Source organism: Stegostoma tigrinum, chromosome 25 (genome assembly GCF_030684315.1).
Source record: "Stegostoma tigrinum isolate sSteTig4 chromosome 25, sSteTig4.hap1, whole genome shotgun sequence".
NCBI classification, from domain to species: domain Eukaryota; kingdom Metazoa; phylum Chordata; class Chondrichthyes; order Orectolobiformes; family Stegostomatidae; genus Stegostoma; species Stegostoma tigrinum.
In genome coordinates this window covers 36,670,561-36,693,196 of record NC_081378.1, presented here as the reverse complement: position 1 = coordinate 36,693,196, position 22,636 = coordinate 36,670,561, and the positions used below count along the sequence as shown (strand labels likewise).

General features: G+C 39.1%; 1 protein-coding gene across 5 annotated transcripts in view; it reads left to right on the top strand.

Moving 5' to 3' along the window:
• The window catches only part of apaf1 (apoptotic peptidase activating factor 1), a 169,052-nt gene that overhangs the window by 10,303 nt on the left and 136,113 nt on the right, over positions 1-22,636 (top strand). For all 5 annotated transcript variants that reach the window (XM_048553914.2, XM_048553915.2, XM_048553913.2 and 2 more), the window contains exons 4-7: positions 8,812-9,009; positions 14,231-14,414; positions 14,979-15,091; positions 20,869-21,000. In XM_048553914.2, the coding sequence (XP_048409871.1) occupies positions 8,812-9,009; positions 14,231-14,414; positions 14,979-15,091; positions 20,869-21,000 (627 nt within the window). The remainder of the gene's footprint in view (positions 1-8,811; positions 9,010-14,230; positions 14,415-14,978; positions 15,092-20,868; positions 21,001-22,636) is intronic.

Below are 22,636 nucleotides of genomic sequence, written 5' to 3'. Positions count from 1 at the left end.
GACAAGTAGAAATGTGAACACTGAATAAAGGAATTCCCTTCCCCTAGCACTTGGAACCACCGTATAGAGAGAGCCCATACGGTCTACACTAGTTTTTTCATGAAGCAAACCCACTCTCTCACTCCTTGCCCATATCACAGAATATTTTAGTTCTTCAAATGTTTATCCAATTTCTATTTGAACTCTACACTTTACAACTGTTTCAGATTCTCACAACTCACATTAAAACGTTACTCCTCATGTCTTTAATTCCTTTGTCCATCACCATAAGCCTCTGATCTCTAGTTATCAGTCCTTCAGTTATTGAAAACAGCTACTGCTGTTCTTAAACACCTTATTAAAATTCTCCCCTTAACAATAAGAGTGCTCTTCTGATGCAGTGATACTAAGCAGACTCTGAACCAGGATGCCTGGATTCAAGTTCCACGTGCTCCAGAGGCATAATAACATCTCAGAACAGGATGTGTAGAAAATATTCACAAAATAAATATGGAAGCAGTGGGCTTGGAGTGAATATTTGTTGATAAGCAATCCCCACGTAAGTGGCAGAAATTGAAAAAGGAAGAGTCTGAGATGCATCGCGTGCTGGTAAGCAGAAATTGGATTCAAAGTTTGAATTAATAGCAAGAACGAGCACCAATACAACCATAGATGTACTGAAGGAAAGAGATTTCCAACGGGGCACTGAGTAGAACTGGAGCAGGGAATGTACAGTCACCCACAAAAAGGTGGGCAGGCCCATGTGTGTTCTCATAGCAATAGCTTTTATTTGAAAAAAATTAGGAGAGTTAAAGGAAAAGTTGTTCAATGTGAAAAAATATTATCTGGGGAAGGAGGGTGCTGATGATGGAAACTGGTTGGGCCTCTATTCAAGGAAGAAGTGGTGAGTACTTAAATCATCTTGATCCGGGAATAGAGACGTAGCAAGATTGAACATCCATAGAAAACTGAGACCATGAGGGCCAACAAATCAGAAGCTCTTGCGTGATGCAAGTTATTAAAATGATGTAGGTGTAAGGAAACTGATCAAGGGAGAAAACAAAAGGATTCAATGGAAGGAATCAGTTCAGTAGAGTGGAGACAGAATATCTAATGAGTCTAACAAGGTAATACTGTTGAGAATCTTGGGAAAGAGTGGCAAGCAGGCTTGTAGGGATTCAGGAACTGAGAAGTTAGTGGCAATGGAAGGAAGATCTCCAGAAACGATGACATCAGTGACGATCCTAAAATGTGAATAATTTGATGTTTGGTTTTGGGTCATGTCTCAGACTGCATCACTGGATATTTATCTCCAATCACCACATCTTCCATAACCAATTTACATCATAATGTGACTGGCTGTTTTATCCCATTGGTTTCTACTTTGTGAACAAGTCTAATATAGCCTTTCAAAAGTCTATATACATAAGTTGTTTTAAATTCATTTGCGGGATGTGGGCATCGCTGGCTGGCCAGCATTTCTTGCCCATCCCTGCTGCACTGTCCTTAGCCATCCTCTGTGTTGTCACAATAAAAAAATGTAGATAAAGTTAATCCAATATAATCTGGTCTTAACAGATCCATCATAGCTTTTCTCTTTTTAGTCCATGTGGTGTAGATGGTTTTTAATTGTTTCTTAAAAAGCATCCCCACTACTGACATTAATCTGACTGACTTGCAGTTGAAAGTTCCATGTCAAATATGATTGTGTAATATTTGCGTTCCTCCTGTTATCTGGCACCAGTTTGTTATCTAAGGAGGGTTCAAAATGTATGAGCAGCCTCTCTGAAACCTATACCTTTTACTTCCTTCCCTTGTGGAGGAGAGAACGATTCCCTGATTAATTTATAATTACTGGGCCAAACTCGTGGCACTCTTCCCTCCTCAACCCGATAATCTCTCATTTGAAATGCTGCCACATGCGGAACAGTCAAGCCATGAAATATAATTAAAGGAGGATCTAGGTTCACCGATTATAGCTGCCAGTGGCTACTTTGATTTACTTGGATATAGTCAATAGTTGTATCAGTTTGGATGGCTGTTATCACAAAAACTAGAGCTAGCAGACACTGTCTGCAATGCAGCTTGGACCTTTGCAGACATAAAGTATACTCTTGCTGATAAACCCTGTCTACAAACTTCCACAGGCATGGAATGGTTGCACCACAGAAGAAGTGTGTTCAGCCTGTTGAGTCTATGTCAGACCTCCACAAGAGCAACTTATCTAGCCCCACTTCCCCTGCCCTTTCTCTGTAAGCTCGCGCATTCTCCTCTTCAGATCATTTAATTCTTTTAAAAAACACATGATTGCCTCCGCTGCCTTCATCTGGTTAGTGTGCAGCCCAGAACCCCCTCACTCACAATGTTAAAAAAAATGTTTTTTGCACATAGCCTTTAGGTTAAATTATCTGTGATCTGACTTAAAACTTGAATAAAATACTTGATTCTTGCACTTTCACATAGCACTGATATATCTCCATGCTGACGCATTATCACTGCTGGTGAAATGTTCATTCATGCCTTTGTTACCTCTAGATTTGACTACAGCATTACAGTCCTGGCATTCATTCCATGTTTAACCTGCCAAAGACTTGAGATCATCCAAATATCTGTCGATAGTGTCCTATTTACATTAAGTCGTCTTCACCAATCGCCACTGTTTACTGACTTACATGGTGATTGATTTTAAAATCTTCATCCATGATTTCAGATTCCTCAGCTACCCCTATTCTGCACACTTTTGTGGAAGGTGATGGCTTAATGGTATTATTGTTAGACTATTAATCCAGGGACCCAAACCAACGTTCTCGGGACCTGAGTTCAAATCCTACAGGGCAGATGGTGGAATTTGAATTCAATAAAATATCTTGAGCTGACTGTCGGAAGAAAACATCTTTTGTCCTTACCTAGTTTGACTTACATCTGTCTCCAGTCCTACAGCAATGAGTTTGACTTTGATCAACCCTCTGGGTGTTAAGAATGGGCAATAAAATGCTGGCCCAGCTAACAATGCCTGTGTTCCATTTGTAAATTTTTTAGAAAAGACTCCTATGAATCTTGTTTTGAATGAAACATATGAATGTGACAACATTGCCTCTTATGCTTTTAAACTCCCATGAATATAGGCCACACCTCCTCAATCTCTCCTTACTAGACAGTCTGTCCATACCAGGTAACAGCCTAGTGAACCTTCCTTAGACTCCCTCCGATTCCAGGTTATCTTTCCTTAGATAAGTGCCCAACACTGTTCACAGTATTCCAGCTGAGGTTTGCTGAGTGCTTTTCATAGTTTTAATGAAGGCTCCATACTTACCTACTCCTTTTGCTTTGAGACAAAGGCAAAAATTACATTTTCCTCTGAATATGCTTGCTAGCTTTTTTGTGATCCACACACGACGACTCCTAAATCCTCTGTTCTGTATCTTTCTGTAGTCTTTCACCATGTAAATAATGTTCAACTACTCTATTCATCTACCTCACATTTTACCACATTATGTTCCATCTGCCAAGCTTTTGCCCACTCACTTATCCCTCTGCAGGCTATATGTGGCGTCCTCATCTTTTGCACTTCCCACCTATTTTTACATCATTTGCAAACTTGGCAATATTGTATTCACTTCTGTCATCCAAGTCATTAATATGTATATTGCAAATATTTATGTCTCCAGCATTGATCCCTGTGGCACAGGCTAGTTACAGGTTGCCATCCTGAGAATCCCCCCTTCTCCCAACTCTATTTTTTATTTGTTATCCAGTCTTTCTAGCCGTGCTAATTACTACCTCCAGCACCATGGGCTCTTATCATATTAAGTAGCTTAATATATGGTGCTTTATCAAATGCCTTCTGAAAATCCAGATATATTACATGCACTTCTGCCCCTTATACCTATCCTGCTTGTTAGCTTTTCAAAGAACCCTAGTAAATTTGTCAGGCATGTTTTCTGTTTCGTGAAATCATGCTGGCTATGTTGATGACTGGCCTATAGTTACCTTTTTTTGGCTCTCTTTTAAGATGAAGATGTTACATTGGTAGTTTTCCTGTCGTCTGGAACCTAAGGATGTTTGGAAGATTGCCAGCAGTATGTCCGCTATTGCTGAAGCCACTTTTTGTAAAATTCTACAGACCCATCAGGGTCCCTTTAGCCCCATTAGTTTCCTTAACGCATTTCTCTAGTGGTAATTACTCTTTTAATTTCCTGTTATGTTTTTGGTTATTTAGTTATTTGGAGCCTGTGCCTTGGTTGATTTGTCTGAAAGGTTTGGAATCCCCTTTATAATGGCTACTTCTTAAGCTGTTTCCCAATATTTACCTCCTCCACAAAAATTTTGATACCTCTCAAAATATATTTTTCTTTGCCTTAAGATACACTTCTTTATTACAGTTACCGTGTAAAATTTGAGCTTTCTCCCTCATTGGGGATGTGGGCCACTCTTAGGATTTGGAATTGTTCAGGAGGGAGAAATGGCTGTACATTAACTGCAAACGATAAAGCATTAGCTAGTAAACAAATGCTTGTTCTTGATTCTTATCTGAAAGCAGTTAAAAAGAATAATCTTCTTGCAAGTTGTCGTTGTTTCATTCTGGCAGGTCAGGATGACAAATGCTTCAGTGTCTGTGTGCTACAAAGTTGCCAGTTCTGTTTTCTGCATTACCTTGGTATAGTTGACCTCTTATGTGGTTTAAATAAAAATGTCAGACAATCGAAGGTTGATAATGTGACTGTTGCTAAAGTTATATTCTTTTGCTGTTTCATAGTATATATTCTGTGTATGCCCTTCCTTCTTTAATATGATTTTCTTGCCTTTTTACATCAGTAATGTCTTTGTTGCCATGTAGAGTGCAGGCAGTTGTCTGTCAAGAGGGGTGAAGAAAGAGAGACACTACATCGCAGTGCGACTAATTACAGATTAGTATTGTTGGAGATGTAGGTGAAATCGCAAAAAGGAGAATGAAGTTGGAGCCTTACCGTAAGACCTGGGTTTCATTTTGATTTTCATTGTAAAAGAACTTAGAACAGTATAGCACACAAAAAGGCCTACAGCTCACCATGTCTATGCCGACCACAATGGCATTCTAAACCAATCCATAAAGCTGGATAATTGTGTAGTTGAGTGCTTCGGAATTCTCCATAAGTGGGAATGCACGCTTTGCAGCAGGTTCTGATCTGATGCTGTGAAAATGGCAAAATCATCAAGATTTGTTACTAATATTTCATTGGTCTGCACCTCTCAGAAATGATGATCTGAATGGAGAATGTCTGAACTCGCTAGTATGAATGGGTATGATTCCTTTCCACAGCTTCATTCACAGATGAATACATACCTAAACTAATTACATTGGCGACATGTGGCACAAGGTTCTTAAGCCAGTCGCATTGTTGATTTGTGTCCATGAAGTTTATCGGATTTCAATAGCCAGATGAAAAGACCTTTCACCTATTTGGCTTGGCCAAATGTATTCAAGATCAGCAGCACCCAAAATCTCTCAGTGATCCTAGAATAATTTATTTTTGAAGTCACAGTCTTTCTTGCAGCTTCTCTTCATGGCCCAGAGTTGGTGATAAAAATAATAAGGAGTCTATTTTCGCTGTTATAATGAAGAATATTTGAATGCAATTTCGCAAGTACCTACATGCACAGTTAAATGCAGAAATCAGAAATTGTAAGAGCTTGCTATTCCACAGTGTGCATTGTTGCAGTCTTCACATATTGGGACTCAACATTGAAATGGCTGTAAAGGCAGGATCCTGTTATAATACTTCAGTCTGGAATAACTGGATAAGCTCAGTCTACTACAGTCAGGAATAACTGAGGTTTAACATGTGTAATAAATAATAGTTAATAATTAACAACCTCTCTGGCCATGTGCAATTTTTTTTTTATAAGTGTGGCATCTCATTCCTTCAGAAGAAAATTAATGTTGTGATTCAAAAACATTTTTTTAAACTCAACCATCTCTTTTCTTTAACTCGACCTTTATTTCACCATCTGTATATTCATTTATATTTCCTAGTTTGTATCTGCTGTCTTGGACTCAATCTGTCTTGTGGTTGAAGAGATCCTCTGTTTCTTGATGGTTTTGTAGAGGCTATGAACCTTTACTGAAAAAAGCAACAGATGAGAGGAAAGCTTAGCTGACAAGTCTGTGAAAAGCCTCTGGACAGCTATCTGAGATGAATGGTGGACATTGTTCTCTCGCTGCTTAGACCATAACCCAGCTCTTTACTACTTTCGTGTATATATTGCACCAATGCTTTTCAAAAGTCTTAAACTGTCTTCATGTTTTGGTTTTGTCATTTGGGTTTATATTAAATCTTTTCCCTTGAGCTGTCATGCTGTTCCTGAATTTTTTATTGAAAAAGAGATTTAATGTCATTTTGAGGTCATCACTTCCAATTAAAACTTTTAGAAAATCCTATGTACCTCACGTTCTTCCATACTTTGTTCTATTTACTAATATTTCGTGGAGGATTAGTGAGTACTAGCAAGGAAGCATGCGAGTGAGTGCGATCCTGTCATTGGGTGATAATTGCATATGTAATTTCAGGTTGCTGAGTTGGAACTCTTTAGTGCCCCTTGCAAAAGCAATTGAAGACATTTGCTGTGCTCCCACTGTTGACCTGACTGAAGTTACTTTATTCTTTTTAGACCAGACTTGCGTGGCCCAGAACCAATGATCCACTGAGCCATCCAAGAAGTCTAGGATTTTTTAGATTAAAAATTGCATTAAAAGAAAATTGTTTGCTCTATTAAGTATAATTTTAAATATATCCTTTCATTGCTGATTTTTAGCTTTTTTTCAGCTATACTATTTACGCTTCTGTTTGTGCTTTTGGTACCTATATTTATCACGATGAATATCGCCAACATTGTGATAGTGCAGCAGTTTCATATTTTGATAGCCTTTGTCAAATTCCAACATGGAAAAGTACAGGTTAAATCTTTAGGGGTTCTGTTCCAAAGGTCTGCCTTAACTCTAATTATAAGGAGAATGTCTGATGCCAGTATTGTTGGATTATTAAAAGCTTGTCATTATCCTATGAATTTGAGTTGAGTTTCCAATCCCATATCCTTTCCATCACAAAGATGTCTACTTCTACATCTGTGACACTGTGAACCTTCACCTCTATCTCGAATAATCTTCATCTGAAGTCTTCAATTGAGTCTTTTTCACCTTTAGACTTCAATATTCCAAAACTGACCTGGCTGGTCGTCTCCTCTTCATCTTCCAAAAGCCTCCGCCCATCAGAATGTCTGCTTTCCACTGTCTACATGCAGAGAACTTTGCCAATATGACTCCTTACTGACCTGCATTAGTTCTTAGTATGTGGTTCAAACTGTAAATTTTAACCATACTACAAAAAGCCTCATTTCAAACCTATCACTTCCGGGTGAGCTAAGTGAATAAGTACAACTGTTCCGGGTTGAGGTACATGATCATTTTGATCTCCTTCGGCTCCAGAAGCATTCCACTCATGCCTGCTGTGCTGGACACTTTGAGGCACTTCTCTATCAGATAACTTGTAATATGGTATCAACTCCAAGTGAAGAACCTTTTCTGTGTTGCTCAGTCTTCATTAATTATATGACTTTTCCTGAAGTGTTACCTTTGCTGGATAATTAAGTATTGATGGTAATCTTTGACAAGTATGGAGTTTTTGAAAGGCCTCATTCAGTCCACTATATGTCTGGCACTTTTTGGAACAGATTGTTCAGTGTAATACTGCTTCTATCCAGTATTGACAGAGGGGAAGAGGGTATGGATGATACTGAATGAAAACAAACTGAACAAAGTAACTTTGAAGAGAGGTAAGAAGTGAGGAAGAGAGCTGCAGGAGAAAAAGGAATGAAAAGGAACGAATGATCCTGCAACAACCTTGAAGGCAAATGTTTCCACACCGTGCTCAATGCACGGCAGCAAATCAGTGTAGCCATCTTCTTTTGTATGAAGTCTCTTTTTTTTAAGTACAAGTTGGACAGTCCAAGTCGCTGTGTTATTAGATGGATTGTCTTAAATTCTGCAGCAAAGTTTCAGGGGGCACATTTGTTCAGTGTGGTGAACAGTCTGATCCAGTGACCTTAGTCACATGCCACACTGCTACCTTGAAATATCTTTAGTGGAGGAAACGTGATGTCCTTGCATGGAGAGTGAGAATCCTATTGTGAAGGTGGTATTTTTCTTGAAGGAGATCAAACTACTGTCTGTTTACCTAGCTGTTGTCTGGAGTCAATCCAAAAGTTGCTACATTTACCCTTTGTTTCTCAAGCATATATGCAACTCAACTTCAACAGTTAGTTTCTACCACACCTTGTCTCACTGACTACCAGTTTACTGTTGGTAAATTTGTATCTTCAGGAATACAACTGTACATCTTTCACCTGTAAGGATTAGTAGCTTTCTGCAGAAAGTTTACCAAGCTTTCCAATGATGGGCTATTAAGATGGAATATTAATTCTGTTTCTCTCTCCTCAGTTGCTAGCAGATCTACATTTTTAAGACCTGAGCTTTTATATAGCAAAATTTCAGTTCGGATCCTTGAATGAACCTCACTTTTTAAATGAAGTATAGAGATACTCATCTGACTGCTTCAATGATTCAGGCAATTTACTGATTAACCAATTTTGACCCTAATACCAAATAGCCGCATGATCATGCCATTTAAATTCAGGTACTTGGGCACAAGGAAGGAAAAGAACAGCAGAAGGTGAAAATTGAACGGGAAGCCGATACATATTTTTATGTTCCATCAAGTGACTAGTGTTTAATTTTTCTGTATCAGTATCCTGTATAACAACAATGTCCTTTTTCTTGTGTTTTACTTTTCGTCCTAGTTCAAACTATACTTTGTGAAGGTGGTGTGCCACAGCGCCCTGTTGTGTTTGTTGATCGTCCAGAACTTGTGCGATCTATCCGAAACGTACTCTACCAGCTGGAAAAAGAACCTGGGTGGATTACTATATATGGGATGGCAGGTTGTGGAAAGTCAGTATTAGCAGCTGAAGCTCTAAGGAATCACACTGTTATAACCAGTAAGTTTCCGTGGTGAGAAACTTCACACTTTTTATTCTTTGCTTCCATCTTTGTTCAAAAAAACTTGGATTTGCAATATTGCATTCAGTTCTGGCCTCCCTGCTTTGGAAAAATATTGTTAAACTTGAAAGGGTGCAGAAAAGATTTACAAAGGTGTTGCTAGGATTGGAGGGTTTGATCTATAGGGAGAGACTGATCAGGCTGGGATAATACAGCGTGGAGCTGGAGGAACACAGAAGGTCAGGCAGCGTCAGAGAAGCACGAAAGTTGGCGTTTCGAATTGGGACCCTTCTTCAGAAACACTTGCCTGCTCCTATAATGCTGCCTGGCCTACTGTCTTCCTCCAGCTCCACACTGCGTTATCTCTGACTCCAGCATCTGCAGTTCTTACTATCTCTGAATAGGCTGGGGCTATTTTCTCTGGAGTGTTGTAGACTGAGGGGTGACTTTATAGAGGTTTATGAAATCATGAGATGCATAGATAGAGTAAATAGCCAAGGGCTTTCTCCCAGGGTAGGGGAGTCCAAAACTTAGAGGGCATTTTTCAGAATTTTTAAGCTGCGAGGAGAAAGATTTAAAAGGGACCTAAGGGACCAATGTATGTATGGAATGCCCTGGCCTGCAGAGGAACTGGTGGAGACTGGTATAATGACATTTAAAAGGCATCTGAATGGGATTATGAATAGGAAGGGTTAGAGGGATATAGGCCAAATGCTGGCTAATGGGTCTAGATTAATTTAGGATATCTAGTTGACATGGATGAGTTGGGTCAAAGGGTATGTTTCCGTGCTGTACAACTCTATGACTTTAATTCTTTTCATAATCAGAGGATATTCCAAAATACTTCATAGCTGATGATTTACAGATACCTCCTGCTTAAATTATATTCTAATCACGCTTTTTCATTTAAGTATGGTTTGTAAATTGGAGTACTTACCTCAATTTCATTTTACTTTGGTTTCTATCGTATGCTGAGTTTTGTCAAAACTGTGCGGTATGTTTGTTTGTCTTTTACAACACTCCTGCCTCACTGACTGCCTCTTCTTACATTTCAATCCCTTCTACTTGCTGCTTCTCTCCCCCAATCTCCATGCTTCCTCTCATGCACCACCCTGCTCACCACTTCCGTCCCTTCGTGAGACCATCTAAATCAGTGTCCTAGATACTACACCGGACACACACGGGCTTTTTCAGAAACAAGAGAGCTGAACTTAGAAGCATCTTCATTAGGCTGGACAGTCCAGCTCCCAACTGAAAATCAACACAATCGCTACACTGCTGCAAAATGAGGTTCAAACAGAACTGTCATAAAATCCGGGTGATTGACATGCGAGAAGTGAATCCAAGTGATTAGGTGAAGTCATGTGATTTCCAAGCAGTGTCTTTTAAAGCAAAAGTTCCAACACAACAACAACAACAACAAAACAAAGTTTCTGGAAAAGCTGAGCAGGTCTGGCAGCATCTGTGAAGGAAAAACAAGAGTTAACATTTTGGGCCCGGTGATCCTTCCTCAGAACGCAGTTTGAATATCCTTTTGTTAATTCCTTTTATAAAAAATGGAGACCACGTATCTCCACAATTTGAAATAAATTCATTTCCACTATACTTCAAAATTCAAAGCCTCCAAAAAAATGTAAATATGAAGCTTTCCGAACACCAGATAATCAGTTTTAGTGATGAGGATTAAATATTCACCAGGACATTGAAAATAATTTCAAATTAGTATTTTAGGCCTACCTGAGAGGGTTGACAGCTTCTCGTTTTAACGTCCAATTTTACGATGGTACTTCCAACAGTGCAATATTTTCTCAAGTGAAAAGGTTCTGCAACGGAATGCCAGCTTTGAGCCTTCTAACTCAGGCACAGTTGCTACCGACTGAACCATAGCTGACACCTAGTACACCTGACTAGGTATTGCCTATCTTAAAGTTGTAGGCAATGTGTCTGAATGTGGTTCTGACACTCTCATAGGTTTTTATGCTTGAACATGTGGGGAATGTTAGATAATTGCAATCTAGCCTAATGGCCAAGTACATTCATTCATACGTGGTACATACTTTCACATGTTCTATCAGCAGCTTGGAGTTTGTATTGTGACTTCTTATTAATACTGATGATGAATATGCTGAAATTTGTACATTGGCACCAGTATGCAGATACTTTTCATGTCTGTCTGGGCACTTCAAATTGTGGTGCCTAATTCACCCCCTAAAATTGCTTCCACTACAGCTGTCACAGTATTGATTCATCTGTAGCCACCAAGATTTAAACTGTTAACTTGTTCTATTCAAAGTGGCCTGGGTTTCAAACACATTCTGGAAGAGCAGATTCTGGAATTACACTGATGGCATAAACACGTACTCACCAGTAAACCCCACTGAAATCCTAGTGTCAAAACAAGTACAGAGTGGCTGTGCTGCAGAATTACTTACATACTTCTCACACAACACTGCAGCATTCTAAATTAATTTGTGTTGACTATTTTGAGAGTAAAGATAGTTGACAGCACAGTTTCGGTCAGCAGTTAGAAAGCATTCCCTGTTGGACTGCTTAATTAGGGATGCGTTGCTGCATAAGGCAAATGACTAATGTTTTCTGTGTTAGGCTTGCTCAGTTCATCACTTTTGATCATGCCAGGAAGATAAGTGAACCATTTTTAATAAAGTTCAAGATTTTTGAAGAGTATTTCATGGCATGGGAAGGCAAATATGAACCCCAATTGTGAACTCTCATTTAATTAGCCAAAAGGGATTTTATTTACTACAAATTCAATGAATTTGTCACCACAAACGCAACTTTGTTCTTGTTAATGCCAGGCATTCGGGGAGCTGCCATGTCTCTTTTATGCTGCACCTACCTAGAGTGGCAAGTTATTTTTAAAATCGAAGGCAAGTCGTAAGATTGCAGTTTGGTAGCAAAGGTTAGCTAATATTCCCTGTCTCCAGACATCAGTGAAATAAGAGGTTCATGGATGTCTTAAATTCACACATGCATCAGGATTGAACAAGGCATGAAAATTCAGAGTGCGGGTGGGGTCAGGTGCATTGCTTCAGTGATAGCCATTTACTGTGTTGCACGGATTTTTTTTCTCTCTCTCTGCAAAGAGTCCTGTGCCTCGCAATCCCTAAGGTGGAAGAATAGGCAAGAAATCCTTAAAGTAGAGTATTGAGGATATAGAAAGGGTGTAGCCGTGTCACAGGCAGCAGTATTTAGGAATTTGTAGGAGAAAGATTCTTATTCATGACTCTTTCACTCATGTTTCCACATTCCACTTAACACTCACTCACAGTCTCTGCTTACCTTCTCAAGTTACATGTCTGATGTTTGCAGGTATAATTTACTGAAAGAAACAAGGTCACACATTATTCACAATCGCAGTTTTCATTTATTGTATAATAGTGTAAATAAGACAGATTAACTGTATATGTTTAAAAGGCCCTGGTATGTACCATTTTAAAAAGCACACTAAGGTGCATTGCTGTCGTTGTTCCAATGACATTTATTTTTATTTGGCCACTTGGAAGTTGAAGAACTATGAAAGTAGGCCTGAGTCTGTTTTGAGGGTTGTTCAATTTTACAGCAGGAGTCAAGAACAGAAGGACTCTTTTTCTTCAGGGACCAGTATCTCTGGCTTTTAACTTCTCAGCAGCCTGCCTGTCCAGACTTACTCCCACTCGTGCAGAGATTTGAGAGAACTAACCAGAAAGCTGTCTCCTGGGCTGTTTGACAAGGGAGAACAGGCATATCAGAGCACTGTGCTAATATTCCTTTGAAAACTTGCCAGGACGCAGGTGGCCTCTATTTGTAGAACAGCAGACGTAATGCAAACATTAAATGAGATATATTTCCCTTTAAACTTTGAGTGACTGTTGTGAAAAATATAGAATCTCGCAGCCATTTATATCAAAACAGCCTCCCAAGGCCTAAATATCATCGGGTTAATGGCAGGAGAGAGCGAGTGGTAGTGAAGAGTTGCTTTTCAGACTGGAGGCTGGAAGGTTTGAGTGTCATGGTGGCTCATTGGTTAGCACTGTTGCCTCATAGTGCCAGGAACCCAGGATTGATTCCAGCCTTGGGCAACTGCTCATGTGGAATTTGCACATTCTCCCCGTGTCTGCATGTGTTTCCTCCAGGTGCTCCGGTTTCCTCCCACAGTCCAAAAGATGTGCAGGGTAGGTGGATCGCCCATGCTAAATTGCCCATAGTGTGCATGGATGTATAGATTAGATGGGTTATAAAGGGATAGATCTGGGTGGGATGCTCTGAGAGTCAGTGTAACCTTGCTGGGCCGAAGGGCATGTTTCCACACTGTAGGAATTCTATGATGTTATAAAGAAAAGCTGGATAGGCCGGGACTTTTGTCACTGGAACATAGGAGGTGGAGAGGTGACATTATCAATGTTTGTAAAATATTGTGGGTTATTGATAGCGTTCATTGTAGTTGTCTTTTCTCTAGAATGGGGGATTTCAAGACATGAGTGCACATTCTTAAGGTGGCAAATGTGGGTACAATCACAATGTTTAAAAGACATTTGGATAAGTACATCATTAGAAAAGATTTGGTGAGGAATGGGCCAGGAACAGGCAGGTGGGACGAGTTTAGTTTGGAATTATGTTTGGCGTGGGTTGGTTGGACTGAGGGGTGTGTTTCTGTGCTGTATGACTCTACTATGGAGCGCCTGAATGGCCTGGAGCTTTTTCTGGTTTGTGGGAAACTTCGACTCTGTGCCTGCCGCTCACTCCAGCGTATGTGGATCACATCTTCTCTGGTGCCATAGATGGAGTGTGATGTTGGAATTTAGGTTTGTCGCATAAATATTTTGAAAGTTTGGAGGTATGAGGAGAAAGTATCATGGCAGTCGTTGCATTTGTTTTACAAACGACTCCGAGTGAGGATGGGAAAAGCTTTGTTGTATTGCTGACTCCATCTTAGCTGTAGAATGACGCTGATTCAGTATAGATGCAGCCTTTCTAGTTGCGTTACTGTGAAGCTGCTTGAAGAGAGAAAAGAGATACTCGGTGCAGCTTATGTGCAGTTACTGTTGAATGGGGGGAAAAATATTGCTTGAGCAGTGCGACAATGCATTGAGTAACATTTCCTGAATAGACAAGTGCATTATTATTAATTGTTAATGTTCAAGCTTAAAGTTTAATTTCTGCAACGTTGTTTGTTTCAAAGTTCAATAGTTGGATTCAATCTTTGGAACTGTAATTTGACAGCGTGTTTCCCTGGAGGAGTACACTGGGTAGCAGTTGGAAAGCAAGACCGTGCAGGTATCCTTGTTAAACTGCAGAATCTCTGCAGCCGACTTAACCAGGAGTCACATACTTACCCAAGTCCACCCCTTAACATTGAGGAAGCTAGGGACCGACTCCGGTTTTTGATGGCACGTAAATACCCCAGGTAGGTGACATCATAATCTCTAGTAAAAAATAAGATAAAATCTCTCTCGTATTTATTCTAAATAAGCTTGTCTAGTCACTATTCTAAAGTTAAGTTCTGATAACTAAACAGAACAAGATATCTCAAAGTTGTTTAAAATAGTAATACAGCATAATCATTCCTTTAATTTGTGTTTATTTATGTCAGATAGTCTGAAGATTTGCATTATGAGCACAACATTTGTGCTATTATTTTGGTTCCTTGTATCAAACAATTGGATAATGTGGCAAATGCAAAATACTTTGGAGGAACTTCGAAATGCTTGTATTTCAACTATACATAATTTTCAAAGAATAAAGGATCAATTTAAATGCATCATGTCAGACTTTCCAATGTTGACTAAATGCATTTTTCAGAAAAATGCATAATCAGTAGGAAAACAGTAAATGTCAGAGCGGAAGGATCCAGAAATCTGTATTTGTTAACTGTTTCTTTCCTTGTAGTTAAGAATTGTCACACCTTGAAGCTGTTAATTGGTTATAAAGCACATTGCAAACCCTGAGATTCTTTCTCAATTTAATTTAGATCCCTTTTGGTACTGGATGACATTTGGGACAGCTGGGTGCTAAAGTGTTTTGATGTTCAATGTCGTATTCTAATCACCAGCAGAGACAAGAGCATTGCGGATGTAGTTACAGGTAATGAGATTTTTCTGCTTAAAATAATGTTTTTCACAGATTCTCTAATCTTTGGCTTTTCCACTGTCTTTTACATCTTAAGAAGCCAAGTTGTAAAAGGTTTGTACATTTGGTTTAAGCATATGCTCAAGCTATTTAAGTTGCTTTACTACAAGACCATAAGATATAGGAGCAGAATTAAGCCATTCAGCCCATTGAGCCTGCTCCACCATTTGATCGTAGCTGCTATTTTTCTCAAAACCATTCATCTGCCTTCTCTCGCTAACCCTTGATCCCTTTACAAATCTAGAACCTATCTATCTCTATCTGAAAGACACTCAATGACTTGGCCTCCACAGCCTTCTGTGCAATGAGTCCTCCAGATTTTCACCACCACCTAGCTCAAGAAATTCCTCCTCATCTTAGTTCTAAAGTGTTGTCCCTTCACTCTGTGGCTGTGCCCTTGGGTCTTAGTCTTTCCTACTAGTGGAAATATCTTCTCCACATCCATTCTATCCAAGCATCTCAGTATTTTGTATGTTCCAATCAGATTTCCCCCTCCTCCTTTCAAGCCCCATTGAGTCCAGACCCAGAGTCCTCAACTGCTGCGCATATGACAATCTCTTTATCTCCAGAATCATTCTGTAAACCTACTTTGGCCCTTTCCATAACCAGCACTTACTTGCTTAGATACAGGGCCTGAAAGTGCTCACAATATTCCAAATGCAGCCTCACCAGACCGTTATGTAGCCTCAGCAGTATACCACTGTTCTTGTTTTCTAGCCCTCTTGAAGTGAATGCTGAAATTGCTGAACCAGAATTTAACCTTAAGAGAATCCTGATCTTACATTCCTATGCACAGTCCCTTGTGCTTCAGATTTCCAAAGCCTTTTCCCATTTAGAAAATAGCCTACACTTCTCTTCTTTCTACTGAACCTCACAGCTTCCCATATTGTATTTCATTTGCCACTTCATTGCTCACTGCAATAGCCGGTTCAGGTACTTCTGCAGCCTCCTGCCTCTTCAACACTAGCTGTCCCTCCAACTATTTTTGTGACATCTGCAAACTTAGCAACAATGCCCTTAGTTCCCTTTTCTAGAACATTAACGTATACTGTAAATAACTGTGGTCCCAAAACTGACTCAGCCAAACTCTACTAGTCACCATCTGTCTTCCTGAAAAAGACCTCTTTGTCGCTCTCTGCCTTCTGCCAGGTAGCCATTCCGTGCCATGTGTTCGGGAAATCCAACTAAATCATGTCCACTGGCTCTCCTTTGTCTAACTTGATCAATACCTCCTCAAAGAACTAATTTAAAAAAAACAGGTTTTCCAGACATAACCTCCCCTTGACCAAGCAGTGCTGACTCAGCCCTATTTTACCATGCAATTCCAACTATTCCATCCTTAATAATAGACTCTAAAATCTTATCAGTGACCAAGATCAGGCTAACTGGCCTTTATTTTCCTGCCTTCTGTCTCCCTCTGTTCTTAAACAGGGGTGTTACATTAGCCATTTTTCAGTCCTCTGGAACCCTCCTTGATTCCAGTGATTCCTAAAAGATCATCACCAATGCCTGTACAATCTCCTTCAGGTCTCTGGGATGATTTAGAGCTTTCAGCATTGCCAATACCTTCTCTTTAGTGACTACACTCACCTCTGTCCTCTGACCTTCTTGAACTTCTGATATACTACTGGTGTCTACAACCATGAAGACTTATGCAAATGATCTATTAAGTCCTCTACCATTTCTTTGCTGTTGTTTATTACTTCCCCAGCCTTATTTTCCAACAGTCCAATGTCCACTCTTGTCTCTCTCTTACCTTTTATATAAATGAAAAAAACTCTTACTATCTTCTTTTATATTACTAGCTAACTGTCTCTCATTTCATCTTCCCCTCTTATTGCTTTTTTTAAGTGATCCTCTGCTTGTTTTTAAAGGCTTCCTAATCCTCTGGCATCCCACTAACTTTCACCACATTGTGTACTTTTTGTTTTGATTTAAAGCCATCCCTGACTTCCCCTGTTAGCCATGGTCCCCTTAGTGTGTTTCTTCTTCCTTGGGATGAATTTCTGCTATGCCTCCTGAAATACCCCCAGAAACGCCTGCTATTGCTGCTCCTGCTAGGCTTCTTTTCCAATCGTCTGTGACCAACTCCTCCCTCATGTCTTTATAGTTATTTTGACTCAATTGTAATACCGTTACATCTGATTCCAACTTCTCCCTCACAAATTGCAGAGTGAATGCTATCCTATTATAGTTACTTTCCCCTAGAGGTTCCCTTACCTTCAACTCCCTAATCGAGTCTGCCTCATTACACAACACCAAATCCACAATTGCCTGTTTCCTACTGGGCTGTACCACAAGCTGCTTCCAAAAAAAATCTCATTGACATTCCACAAATTCTTTTTCTTAGGATCTGCTACCAACCTTATTTTGCCAGTCCACCTGCATATTGAAAACCCCCTGATTGTTGTAATAATGTCTTTCTTACATGCCTTTTCTATCTCCTGATTTATTTTCTTCCCTACATCCTGACTACTGCTCAAGAACCTGTATGTAACTCCCATCTGAGTCTTTTTATCTTTGTCTTCCTCGACTCTACCACACAGATTCTACACCTTCTGACTCTATATCACTTCTTGTTATTGACTTCATTTCATTTCTTACTAACAAGGCAATCTGCCCCCTCTGTCCAATTACCTCTCCTTTCAATAGGAAATGTATCCTTGGATATTTAGTTCCTAGCCTTGATTCCCCTTGCAGCCACGTCTCCATGATATTCACAACATTATACCTGCCAAATTCAGTCTGCTCCACCAGCTCATTCATCTTATTTCATATACTGTGTGCATTTACGTACAACACTCTGTGTGCGTTGACTGTTTCCCCTCTCATAATTCTCCCTTTTTTTCCTGTACCTGAAGTTGGATTCCTGACCCTTTCCATTTTCTGAAACCTATTACTTGTTCAGGAAACTTTAATAATCTCTGCTAAGCTCACCCTCCACCTCCACTTTAACTTTTTCTATAAATATCTATGCAACTGAACCCACGTCCACACAATTTATTCTAAAGTCCCATTACTACAGCTGTAGTTATGTGATTCACTGGCCTTCTGGTCCCAGCATGATTCAGATGGAGCCCATCCTATCAGAAGAGTTCCTTCGTTCTCCAGTACTGGTGCCAATGTCCCAAGAATTCCAATCCCTTTCTCCCAGTCTAGTGCTTGAGCTACGTGTTTATCTCTCTACTGTTGTTGACCCTACAATAGGGTCAACATTTAGAGGTTGACAGTTTTGAAGATTGTCAACATGTAAATGAGTCTTGAAGAATAGGGCAGTTTCTAATGGTCCTACTGGTCTTCGGATGAATCGCCCAGTTGTCTGACAGTAAGACGACCATAATGCTGAGTGTATTGCCTGATACCCGGGTCTTCTCGAGAATGTACTGCCAGAGCATTGAAAGTGTTATTTCTTACCATCCTTGTTTTGTTCACTAGCAGACAACTCTTTTTGTATTTTCAATCAAATTAGAAACAAATTTGACTCACAGGAGCAATTAAATGCTTTTCAGTGAGGGGACTAAGCTGGCTGGGCATTTGAGAGTTTGCCTACTCCAGATTTTGCTGCTTCATTTCTTAAATCATGCTTTTGTAGACGAGACCATTTTCTATGGTGTGAAACTTGACCACTTGCTGAAAGACTGTGATTGATTCTTGATGGTAGCCTATGGGAAATACTTCCATATTCAGAAAATGAATGCGAATGAACTGCTCAAGGCCTTCCTTCAGACAGGATTGAGTATGGATTGCAATAGAACACGGGGCTTCAGGATTCATGCTTGGTAATCGATCCGGTGGGATAGTCATAAACAGTGGGGAAGTATTTGAAGAATTATTTTGAATTATACAAAACTAGGGCACTTCTGTAAAAGGCAAAGACTGCAGTTACATTATTACCCACTGTGGTTAACAAATGTGGTCAGGGACATCACCAAGCTAAAGGGAAAGACATGCGCAAATGCAAGGAAAAGTAGAAGTCCAGCAGCCTGTGAGAACTGTAGATAAATGCAAAGAATATCATTTTTGGCACTAAAGGGAAAAAAAATCTTTATGATGATATCAAAGTTAACGGCATTTTTTTCAACTGTACAAGGAGAATGAAATTAGAAAGTAGAAAGTGGATTCATTAAACTGAGATGCAAGCAAGATCCTAATGGATTAGAAAATAGCAGGCCTGTTAAATACCTACTTTGCCCTCTTGCACTATAAAGGTAGATACAAATTGCCATTCCTACACGAGAAACTAAAAGTAAGTCAAAGGGATTAATTTAATGGGTGTAATATGAGTTTTTAAAATGGCAGTGAAGCAAATAATGGCATTTAAGATGAAGGAAAATGTCAGGATCTATTAGTTTTCACCCTAGGCTATTTGAGAGAAATAGGTGAGGAAATTGCAGGTACATTAGTCATAATTTTCCAAAGCTCTCTAAATCAGCAATTTTGTCTTTGGATTGGAAGGTTGCAAATGTAAGTATGTTATTTAAGAGATGGAGGGTAAAGGCTGGAACCTACACCCTGTCAAATTCTTCTTCAATTGACAATAAACTAAGTCGCTGGAATCTGTTATCAGAGATAGAGTGGCTTGAATAATTATCAGCTGATGAAAGTTAGTCAGCATTAATTTGTGTAAGGTATGTTATGCCTAACGAATCCAGGCGAATTTTTTGAAATGAATAGTATGCTGGAACTGGAGTGTTGTCTAATGAACTTTGAAAATATATTTCAAAGGATATGATAAACAAATATGAAAATGCTTATTTTGCCATTAACTTTGTGACTTGTGAGTTAGCTGAACAGTGACATTGTGTGGATTTGTGATCGTCCACTTTAGTTTTGAGAGATTGGAATATTTTCTTCAAGATCGTAAGTGTGGAAAAATTGATGGATATAGGTGTCTATGCATGCAAATCACGAGTCATTGATGTATCTTGACATAATGTCACCAAAAGACCAATGGCCCAGAATTTGTGTAATTGTTCAGTGAACAGTAACTTTAATTAGACTTGCCCTGATCTGTTTAATTTTTATGATATTTTGCACTGCAAGTTGCTAGATATGAGATGGATGTAAAGAAGATAGCCTAACTTTTACTTTCTTATAAAGGCAACTGTAAGGCTTTGTGTTCCAGATGCAGATTGATTAGTCAAACTACTAGGCTTGATGCAAAACATGCTTTATTTTTAACACTGTAGTTAAAATACAAACAAAAGAAAGAAGAATTTGAATAACAAAATGGTAGATTATTTAAGTATTAACAGCAGCTGTTCCAAAACAGAAGCATTTCAGAAGCATACCCTTAGCAGAGGCAAGCATACTCAAGCCTGAGAGATACAGATTTTTAGTCAGTAAGGGAATCAAGGGTTTTGGAAAAAAGCTGGAGAATATGAAAAGATGCTGTGAATTAAAAAAAAATAGGGTTGTCAGCTTGATTGAAGACCCTGTAGATTGCCTCTGAGCTTTTGTGATTCTTCAAGAACTCCATAGATAGCTTAATGACTGTTGGATACAGTAGTGCTGTGTCTGTGCATTTGTTGCCAACTTCAGAGGATGAAATTGAAGAATAGATGGAAAATTTATTGTTCTTGTAATGCAGGGATTGAATGAGGTTTCCAGTTTTAACTGGAAATGTTGAGCCACTTTATTAGTTTTCAAGAAATATTGCTTTGTTAAATTTATGAATTTAGGAAGTAAAACTCATAGAGAAATGCTCATTTAATATTTTTAATATTTTGCAGGTAATAACTTCTCAGTTTCCGTGCAAAGTGGTCTGACCAATGACAAGGGACTGGAAGTACTAGCACGTTTTGTTAGTGTGGAAGTGCCCTCTCTGCCAAAAGAAGCACACAGTATAGTACAGGAATGCAAAGGTAAGTCTCTTAATGGACTGCTGACATTTGTAGAATATCCCAGTTTACTTTACAGGTTAATAAACAAACATCCCAGATTGCTTTACAGATAAGAAACAAACACCAATCAGAATTTTGAATATGAATGGGAGCGATTGAAATTATGGTCAAAAAGATAATTTTTGCCTTAAGTCTCAGGCAAAATCTAAGTTAACCTGTTTGGATAGGTTATGACACACCTCCAGGGTCATGAACTTGAACCTTCTGGTCTAGAGGCAAGGACACTACCACTGAAACACAAGACTGCTAACCTGGGACTTTTACACTAAATGGCCAGACTGAAGCAGTTAATTCAACTGTGCTGGATTTCACTGTTTGTGCAGCTGCAGTATTTACTCTTGCCACTGAATGGCAGCAGCTAAAATCTGAATGTCACTTGAAATATAGAACATAGAACATAACAGCACAGTACAGGCCCTTCGGCCCTCGATATTGCGCCGACCTGTGAAACCAATCTGAAACCCATCTAATGTACACTATTCTGTTATCGTCCAACGACCACTGAAGTCACAAAACCAGGTTATAGTCCAACAGGTTTATCTGGAATGTGGAAATAGAGGTAATTATGAGATTACTGCTTTAAGAGGTTCTGCTTTATGATCTCCTTCCTAGCTCCCTGTTTTCAAGTAAAAAAATTAGACAAGTCCTAAGTCATTGGTATCAATGTGGACCAATATGGGAGGGGTTTCACTCTCCCCCAGAAGATGTTCCTGTCACCCTCTGTGACCTAAGTCTAGCTACTATACTTGTGACATTGTAGAATTGCAATACGTTCACTTTCAGCATAATAGTTACGTATCTGGAATTTAGTGCAATGTATAGGGCAATTTATAAGCTTTTCTATGATAACTTAAAAGGTTTTGCTGATTTAAAATCATATATGAGGTGATGTATCTTTGATATATATGCTTTCCTGTATAGGTTTTAATGTACACAAGTGACGTCACAGTTTTTTTTGTAATTTGAACTCATGATTTTTTCAGTGAAAGGCTGATGGATTGTCTGTGAGATTGAGCAATATGCTTCGAGCTACCTTCTTACCAGAGCCCAGGCTGTTGGTTTACGTTTGAAATTAGGATTCAGCCTGAAAAATGAACTTTTGGGTGAATTCACACCAGGGTTTACATAACTTTAGTTGCATTGATTTTTGTTTTCTTTGTAAGGTGATGCAAACCTTGAGTGTCATATTTAAATAAAGAAACAAATGAACTCTAAGGCTGCTGTTCCCTAATTGACTTCATTGTGAACTTCAAGGTTATTGAACTTTGTGACCTTAAAGACATGTAATCCTTTCTGACCATGGCAGAATAATAATACATTGTTGTGATCAGTCCTCAGCTGAGATTCCCCAATTCCTTGCATTTCAGGCAGAATATCTCCGAATGATTGAACTCCAGGCTAAGGAGGGATTAACTAGACATCCTTCTTAATTCAACCCCTCTCTTAGTTGGTCGAAACAAAGTTAGTTTAAAAAAGATCCCTTCTTTTATGAATGCCGTTTATTAATCCAAATTTGATGTTTTTAAAAGAGCCAAATTAAGCAGTCTTGCTTAAGTTCAAGAAAGAATGGATTTATTAACTTACAAACATGAGAAAA